At 34.3% G+C, this 9,862-nt stretch overlaps 2 protein-coding genes across 2 annotated transcripts; one reads left to right on the top strand and one right to left on the bottom strand.

Annotated features, from left to right (window-relative positions):
- The first annotated feature begins 789 nt into the window (after positions 1 to 789).
- Positions 790 to 2,135, top strand: LOC109792975 (ethylene-responsive transcription factor 1A). Its single transcript, XM_020352432.3, has one exon. The coding sequence runs from the start codon at positions 1,075 to 1,077 to the stop codon at positions 1,858 to 1,860; it is 786 nt and encodes a 261-aa protein (XP_020208021.1). The 5' UTR covers positions 790 to 1,074; the 3' UTR covers positions 1,861 to 2,135.
- Positions 2,136 to 5,614: 3,479 nt separating this feature from the next.
- Positions 5,615 to 8,535, bottom strand: LOC109792974 (G-type lectin S-receptor-like serine/threonine-protein kinase LECRK4). The gene is given in 1 exon segment (XM_020352431.3): positions 5,615 to 8,535. A coding segment is annotated over 1 exon segment (2,412 nt). The 5' UTR covers positions 8,335 to 8,535; the 3' UTR covers positions 5,615 to 5,922.
- Between the last annotated feature and the right edge of the window lie 1,327 nt (positions 8,536 to 9,862).

The following is a 9,862-nucleotide window of genomic DNA, read 5'->3' as shown; positions in this document are numbered from 1 at the left end:
CACCTTATTTGGAGTGTGTACATATTCACATGACTCATACTATATCATATATTCATAAAAGGAATGAAAAGAGTGAAGGGTAGTGAATTGTGGATTTGTGTGATTCGTGGGGTGACTGTCATCCTCATCCACCACCACCTTCCTGGAAGCAGCACTAAAAGGTAAAAAAGGTGGGTTACAGTGACATGGAAATTAAAGGTGCATGGTGGGGTCCTCTTTAGCAAGTAGACTAATTAATGGAGGGTTATTGACCTTGCAAGAAACTTATCCACCCTGCATTACCATTTTCAAACCTCACCAAACATGTCCACATCCTCTGCACCCCATCTCAGTCCACTCTCTACTTTCCTAGCCATCTCCTTCTTTCTAATTTTTTTCTTTTCAAATATGAATTTTCATTATAACTATTATTCATCTAGTAGTTGAGTATGAACGAATGCATAAAGATTTAAGTTTAATTATCACTCAGCTAAATTGTGTATTTTTGTTTTGTTTGTTTACGATCAAGATGGTGTATAAACTTAAATAATAAAAGTAATTATTCCTTTATAACTATTTTTTAAAAATAATATAGGAAATGAACTTCTGGTTGATTTTAAGGGAGGGAAAACGACAAAGCAAAAGCAGCAGAAGAAGACAAGGAACAAGTTGTGTAACTTGTGTGCGCCTGTAAGACGAATGACGTCAAAATGGAAATATTGTATCAGAAGAAATGGGAAAAATTAAGCACGTGATAAATCCAACCCCACTTGCACCTTGCAAATTACACATGCGAACCTTCGGAGAAGCCCAGGCCGAGACCGAGACCGAGACGCCATAAACAAAAAACACCCCAGAGAATTTAAGTTAAACCCGAAACCGTAAACCAATTGAAAATTAAAATTTTTCTAAACTCCATTGATCTCAAAGTTTCTTGTCCAAGTTCATGAACCATCACTTCTATAAATACCCCCATCCACCTTTGACCTTCCCTTCCAAGTTCCAATTTTCAATTCAACACCTTCCCTCATTCTCTCTTCTCTCAAGTCCCAACATAACAAGAACATTAAAAAATATATATATTAGGGACACGAAATGTTCGAACAAAGTGGCTTGGATTCCGATTTGGCCCTTTTGGACTCCATTCGACGGCACCTACTGGGCGATTCCGAGGAACACAAATTCGGAGCCCCGAACGTTAATTCGGGTAACATTCCACTTTACTCTCGGAGCTCCAGTTTCAGCAGGTTGTACCCGTGTTTGAGCAAGGATTGGGGCGAACTTCCTCTCAAAGAAGATGATTCAGAGGACATGCTACTTTACGGCGTGCTTCGCGACGCCATCAACGTCGGCTGGGTCCCATCTCTCGATGCGGCTTCGCCGGTCACCGTCAAATCGGAGCCCGATCTGTTTCCGCCTCCGGAGCCGGGCATTGCCGCTGCGGCGGTGAAGAAGGCTGCACCGGCGGCGGCGAAGGGGAAGCACTACCGCGGCGTGCGGCAGCGGCCGTGGGGGAAGTTCGCGGCGGAGATCCGTGACCCGGCTAAGAATGGGGCGCGGGTTTGGCTCGGAACCTTCGAAACGGCTGAGGACGCGGCGCTGGCTTACGACCGAGCCGCCTACCGAATGCGCGGCTCCCGGGCGTTGTTGAATTTCCCGCTCCGTGTCAACTCGGGCGAGCCCGAACCGGTTCGGATCACGTCCAAGCGGTCCTCGCCGGAGCCTTCGTCTTCGTCGGAGAGTGGGTCGCCGGGGAAGCGGCGGAGGAAGGTGGCGGCGGGTGTGGGTGTGGCGGGTGATGGTGGGTTGATAACTGGGCCTGGGCAAGTGGGAAGTCAAGTGGGTCAGTGCACACGTGCGGAGCAGTTGTTGGTTAGTTAATGCGTAATGCTGACGTTGGATGCATTGTAAAATCCACTTTGTAGTTATCTGATTCTGTGATGCGTGTGGCACTGGCACCATGCTCTTATCATTACATTATGATTATAAAATAATAATACACCCTAAGGGAGAGGACAGTGCCACTCTGCAAATATGGATTCAGATGCTCACTCCTTCCTCAATCCTCAATCCTCAATCTCATACAACTATAAGTTATTAGGGTTGCAGGTTTTCTTTCGGTTTGTGAATACAATATTTGTTATTTTTTGGTTCAATGTTTCTCAATTCATTCCCCAAACTCCTCTGTTCTAAATAATTCAACTATAAGCCCAGATTTTAAAAATCAAATCAAATTTCTACTCTAGAATTTGACCAAGAAATCGGCATTACCATTTCCAGAATTAAAAATTTGACAACAAAAACAAAATTAAAACAATGACATTGAGTAGATGATTTTATTATTTGGCCAATTGGCGCGCGACACATCTAACTTGTAAAACATTCGAATATTCTCCTGAATTTGTTCCATGAGTTTAGATATTTCAGAGAGATTTGTTTAGAAAATAAAAGAATCAAATTACAAATTAAAATTGACTATTAATTTTTCAAAATTATTGATTAATAAATATAAAACACTATAATCGAAATTGATTGCAGTTGACGTTACTAGTCCGATATCATTATTTAAGTTGGTTTAATTTAAAAAATGGGAAATATCTTTGTTGATACTTTTCTACTTTCACATTCAATCTCATGACGATGTGGTTTTGTCCCGCTGTCAATAATAACTTCATTATTTTTAAATAAAAATATATAAAAACAACGCTGGTGAGGAGTCTTGTTAAAATTATTTAATAACTAAATATACATTAGCTACCATTCATATCAAAATAAATGACGATTTTAGAAAGAAAAAAAAAACATTGGTGGAAGACCTAAAAAAAAAACTAATAGTGGAGGAAGACCTCTTAATTAAGGATAAGAGCATGCTGATATAAAAAAAAAAACATGACAAAAGTGATATAAAAAAATGGATCCTTCATGTATAATTTTATATAATCTCAAATGTCATTAGTATGATACATTGATGAAATGATACAATACCAACAAAAGTTTCTAAATTCACAAATATATAGAAAAATACATAAGTTATCGTGATTGCGTATCCATTATTTGAGGTTATAATATCAAATTTTAGATACATATTCTATGTTAAAAAAAAATATACACATTCTATAAAACATATTTGTATCGTATAAATAGTAATTTTAATTCTCATTTTCATAATCATTAAAAACCTATATTAATATTTTTTTATTCGCACTAGCATCTTCTTTAAGTGCATAGTCATGAAAAATTTTCTTTTATAAGATGTTAGGTAAAATTTATAATCTATATTTAATTTAATATAATTCATCAAGTTATATTTTATCTTTATCAACTATAAAATTATTGATATGATTAAGTATTTCTCAAATTTTACTATCAATTTATAAAAATACAAATTCATTACCATTTAACATAGTTAATATTAAATAAAAAATTTAAATAATTTTAATTTTAAAATAAACTGTCTTCAACAATAACAATATTATTGCTGTAAACAAACAATAACAAAATTATTAAAAAATGACATTCAACAATATCAATAGTGACAAATATTGTTAATAATGTTTTAGAAGCAAGTATGTATAATGTATTTGAAAAATAATATACCTTTATAATTTAATATTTTTGTTGGAATATAAATTATTTTTAAAATAGATTTCAATAAAGTTTGATTATTTTATCACATCTTATTTATTAATATGATGTTTCAATATGATATATATCTATTAGACATATATATGTAAAAAAATATTTTACATTAATAATACATATAATAATTTATTTATTTTTTGTTTGTACTTCTTAAATAATTGCAATATCTTGAATTTCAAAATTTGAATATTAATTAGTGTGACATGTATTCTCTAAGTCCAATTTTATCTGTTTACAAAAATGATATATATATATATATATATATATATATATATATATATATATATATATATTTTTTTTTTTTTTTTTTTTTTTTGTTCGTTCCTGAAGTATCCATCGTCGATAACAGTGACTAATCTCCTCGCTAAGTTGGAGGCATCTCAAAGGGTGAGATATCTGTTCTAATTCTAGTTAATCTTTTAATTGTATTTGGTGTTAGTTGTAAAATTATTTTTTAACTAAGTAAAAAAATTACACTAATTAGTTTGGAAAATAATATGGATCTGAATAAATTTAAAATGAAATTGGAGATCACAAATATTAAAAGTGTTATTTATAAAATTATTTTTTATCAAATAATTTATAAATATTATTCCCTTTATTCCCTAAAATATGTATAAGTATTTGTGTTGTAATTAGAGTCTGTGAGGATCTGACTTCAATCCACTTACCTTCTTTCTTGCAAACAAATAGGATCAACGTATGACTGGGCTTTGTGTTGTGTTTAATATGGATTGTTTCTATTGATTCTTAAAATTCAAAATGTATACGCTACGTTACCAACCAACTTTGGAAAAAATAATTTAAGAAGAGAAAATTATTAGCAGGCATTTGCTTCATTCCGAAGTTGAATACTACGTCATTTGATAAAGGTGTGATTAGGGGTGAAAAATAATTTATTTATTTATTATTTATTTGATTTATCTATATATAAATTTATCTAATTTATTTATTATAATAAAAATAAATAATAGAGAATAAGTGCGACAAAACAATAAATGAATAGTAGTTTTATTAATAGTAGTAATAAATGAACAATAATTTTACCTTATTTTGTATGACTATTTATATTGATTATAATGGATTTGAATTTAGTAAACTTTGTTTTTGATTACCGATTAGGTAATGCAGTTATTAATGACAGATTATCCCTTAATCTCATTTACTTTCTTTGTTAATTGTATAATTTGTTGTATAATACAAATTGTTAGTGTCAATAAGCATGTTTAACATTCGAGACTGTTGAGATGAAATAAGGGCACCGACATAGGTGGAAACATACCTTTCAATGGCTGAGATAATCAAAACGACCGAAGCATAATAATACCTTGTAATTGGGGATTAAGTCATGCATAATATGAAGATCTCGCTTCTCGACAGCCAACATGGCCAAGTGAGCTAATAAGTGTGGAGCACCCTAAATTAATCAATATCTGATGACTTTGTACCTTGATAATTGAAGTGGCCTCATTCCTTGACGGTCGATGTGACCGAGGAAGTCAACAGGTAAGAAAGGTAGCCGAGATGATCAAATAGGGAGTTACATGACTAAATATGATAATTGAATAGGTATACTCGAAAGATTCATACGTGACGTAACCCGTGACTATCTATTCCTTTTCGATACAAATCTATTCATTTAATTTTATGATTGGTTAATAGTCCATATTATCCTACTTTGATAAATAAACATGTTACATTATATATATCGTTCTCTTTGTTTTCACATTCACAATGAATAAATTTAAATGATACTCCTTATATATATATATTATGGTCTGTTATATTCTTTGTTATAAAATGCAGAAAACATATAATTTTACGTTTACCAAACTTATCTTTTTTATTGGTTAAGGCTCGGGGAGTTCGGATACTCCAAGTTCTAAGATAGCTTCCTCCTTAAAGTTATTCCAAATATGACATCTTGAAGGATATGTAGATACTCTAGAAGAAAAAAAACAAGAAGTTCAAAACTGAGCTAATAGCAGACATGTAAACCGGAAGAAAAAACTGTTACTATTATTATGTTTAATACATTGAGTCACAGTCACTTACGTACAAGTTGCTAAGACTAACTGACACAATAAACTATTAACATAAGTAATAAACTTAAAAGTAAACAACTGACTTTCATATGCTGTAACAGCTACAATAATCTTATTTGAATAAAAGGCTTAACCAAGTAACCATTATGCAGAAATACAAAAACAAGACAGAATGGAAAATAACAGAGCATATCGTATAAAAATCATACAGGAGTAGGAATTGATGCATAGAAATAGAACCAACCTTGGATGGAAATTATGATATTGATTGCATGGAAAAAGGGGGTCATGGGTTGGGAACTTCAACAAAGCCTTCTAGCATTTGCATAACCATCCCCATTGTTGGCCTCAATTCTGGTTGCTCATTAATGCAACATATTGCTATTTTCACCCACTTTTGTAACCTTCCATTGTCACACAAGGCCTCATCATCGTCCTCCACCATAGCATCTATTCTGCCTTCCAAATAGCAATCATAAGCCCAATCTGTCAGTATTGCATTCTCTTCCTCCTCAGTCTCCATCTTCAACACACTTCTTCTGCAGCATATAATTTCCAACAACATTACCCCAAAGCTGTAAACATCCACTTTAACGGTCACAGCAACATTCTTGAACCATTCAGGAGCCACATATCCTCGAGTTCCTCGGATCATGGTATTGGTTCTACTTTGGTCAGACAACAACAACTTGGACAACCCAAAGTCCGATATCTTTGCATTGAAATGTTCATCTATGAGTATATTTTGAGGCTTTATATCACAATGAATGATGGGAGTGTCACACTCTTCGTGTAAGTACACCAACCCTCTTGCAATCCCCAAAGCAAATCGAACCCTTAGATTCCATACGGGTTTGGACTGTCCAAATAGGACGTCGGCAAGAGTACCATTGCTCATAAACTCGTAGACCAAAATTCTATTCATTCCCTCGTCACAAAACCCAATCAATCTGACAAGATTTTTGTGGCTGGTTTTACCGATGGAACTCAATTCAGTTCTAAATTCTTTCTCTCGTTCTTGTGCCAATCTGTCCAATCTCTTGACGGCAACCACGTTACAAGAAGGTGCTTTTAGTTTGCCTTTGTAAACAATGGCACAGGAACCCCTCCCTAGTTCTTCACTAAAACCCCATGTGGCCTCTTTCAATGCTTCATAACTAAACCAATGTAAGTTTGTTTCCAAAAGAGTAGAAGCACCTGGGACAACCCTTTTCATTTTCTGCTTCAAGAGAATAAACAAAACAACCGTAGCCAGGAGAAGACTGTTAACAACGAGGGAGCCAATAAGTGACCCCAAAAGAATAGGCTTAGATCGATATTCTTTCGTTGAATCGGGGAGTTCCCCGTCTGCACCAATATGTAAGTCACGACTAAGTCTTGTTTTGATATAGACAAAATGTCTATCATTTTGTTGCACTTCTCTTCCGTTACCAAGGGGCAATCTCTTCATCCAACATGTCTCGTCGCCTAAAATGGCCATAGCACACATGCAATCGTGCAAGCAAGATTGCCAGCATTTCTCTTTTGTGTAAGGTTGTATCTTTTCATAATCTCCTAGAGGAAAATTAAAATTTCTGGCCTCATGCATCTCATACAGCTCTTCTGGCGGTTTTTGAACATCCGCTCCACAAGCGAGGGTGACATTGGGTTGGCATCCACCAAATTCATTACTCGGATCCACCAGTGAATATCCATAAGGGCATTTGCAAGTGGGCCTCTGATTTTGATTTTGCATGGAGCAGTAGCTATTATAGCCACAGGAACCGCTACCATATTCATTGAATATCGCGTTGCAAATGTTGCCAGGAACGTACCTCATGATTGTCCACCCTTGTTGGGCACTATTACTAGTGTTCCTTGGATGAGAATACTGCGTGAAAACTCCACTGACATCAAGCGTTGCTCTGTAGTAATACCCCTTAGGGTCAAGAGTTATGTTACCCCATGTTGGACCTTGAGGCTGGATTCTAGTCCCATTCTGTGTCTTTACATGGATATCTCCTGATGTATCAAAGTCAAAACTTGAAGCAGCGCCAGAGGCATTAATGACATAATAAGAGTTGTAACGAAGTTGAGAAGGCCACGCAAGGGGGCTGAGCAAGACATTACCATCCTGAAAATAAAGTTGGAACCTTCCAGAAGAGTAATTGGTGTCCGTGAGTCTAGAATTTAAATTGGCATCTAGCTTCAAAGATTGGTTAGGCAACAAGGTGTCTGTGGGATTCTGAAAACTCTCCCACACATAATCAAAAGAGTTCCCGTTGAGTAGAACAAAGTTGCCAGTGTCTAGCATGGCTCCTTCGGAAACAACAACGTCTGAATTCGATGTCCACAGGGAATCCCCTTGGGGAGTTGTGAGGGAGAGACCTTGTGATGTGATCTGAACCCGTGATCCTGTTGGTGCTGTTGCAAGTGTATCGCCTGCTTTTGCGCTCCAAACCACGGTCTCCTCGGGTATCATGGGGTACCAGATAGCAAGCATGAACAACTTGGTATCGTTATTGAGTTGTCGAAAGCCGAAAGCAAATTCACCCGAAGGTGAACGCCACGCATCCTTGTCATTAGTGGAAAGTGAGGAATTGAGAGCAACATTAGCAAAAGCTAAGGGAAGATGGTGAAGATAGATAAGCGTAGGTATAAGGAGGGTTAAGGTCAGTGGCAGTGCCATGGATTGATTAAAAGTGAAGTTATTTTGTTGATAACTTTGCCTTAAAAGAAGGCTCGCCGTGTCCACCAGGGATGACTTTATCTCAACAGTAAGTGGCGAGACTTTTCTGCATGAGGATGACTTGTTGAGATGTACATAGGATAGGATACTTGGCAAATGGTTACTTCGTTTGGTCCACCTCGTGGGTGCTTTCGTTTCAGACACTGCATTGAAACTTCACATAAAATGGCTTGACATGACACACAGGTAGACACAATTACTTCAATAAATAACGTTGGCCCCACAAGACCCATAAATTCGACACCCTCAAGAATCACACTTTAACAGAACCGTGAAATATCAAATAACAGCCTGCCTGCGTAAACCAGGATTGGTGAACAATTCCTTTTATTCAATTCTGTATTGGAGGATATGATCTTTTCATAATTTGTAACTCAAAGTGCAATACAACAATCGGAGGGTGATTTTTGGAGTTATCTTTGACAATATTTGATGGTGTAGAAATTATTTCATTTTTAATAATAAAACGAGGCATTTAGATGATGTGGTTGAGAGAATTAATAAGAATGTCTTTACTGTTTCGGTGACTAGTCAATGACGGAGTAGAATTAAAATAAGGACAAAAGTTACGTATAATTTTTTAAATATGATTGATGTTATCTTTTAATAAAATTTAAATTTTATTAAATATATATTTGTATTTAATACAAATTTTGTATATTTACTATTTACTCTAAAAATTAAGAAAATTATTTTACATCTATTTTAAACTGGATCTATTTCTCCCCTACATAAAAAAAACTAACAAAATTAATTTAGAATTTAAACTTAATGAATGAATCTATAGATTGATATATACAGACCTAAAAGGATATTTTATGAAAATACTATTGATAAGATCACACACGTAACTAAAAATATCTTTTGGATGATCATTTTGTTTATATATATATAATAGAATAATCTAGATCTTTAATCAAGAGACAAGTTGAATAATTTTCAAATTTTCAAATCATATTTAATTTTTTATTTGATTTATAAGATTTGATTTTTTGTACGGATGAAATAAAAACAAATATTATATTAATCTTGATTTATTTTAAAAATAAATATATTGCAAACATATAAAAGAAATTCATCATATACTAAAAGTATTGCATTATATTAAAAGATTATATTTTCTTCCAAATACAGGCATTGCTTTCAAAATATTATTAACAATACTTGTAAATATTATTATTACAGAAAAATATTTTTTAAAATAAAACAAAATGACCAAAATTCTTATATAATATGAGACTTTATAAATGATTTTGTTATTGATAATTTTTTTTTAAAAATGATAATTTTATTAAAATAATTTTTTAATATAAATTTTGGGGTCTTATAATTTCTAGACACGGTCGTAACACTAGTTTAAGCATTAAAACTCTTGTAGCTAAAGCTAACCATTCATCTCATGCCAAATTTTGGGGAGAAAATAGAAGATCATCCATCCTCTAGACCAATTATACGAAATCCTTGGCCA

The sequence above is a fragment of the Cajanus cajan genome, chromosome 11, assembly GCF_000230855.2.
Source record: "Cajanus cajan strain Asha chromosome 11, NIPB_CcT2T_4, whole genome shotgun sequence".
In the NCBI taxonomy this organism is placed as follows: domain Eukaryota; kingdom Viridiplantae; phylum Streptophyta; class Magnoliopsida; order Fabales; family Fabaceae; genus Cajanus; species Cajanus cajan.
This window is presented reverse-complemented; position numbering and strand designations above follow the sequence as displayed.

Coding starts and splice junctions, on each gene's coding strand:
- LOC109792975 (XM_020352432.3), top strand. CDS start 1,075: ATGTTCGAACAAAGTGGCTTGGATTCCGATTTGGCCCTTTTGGACTCC.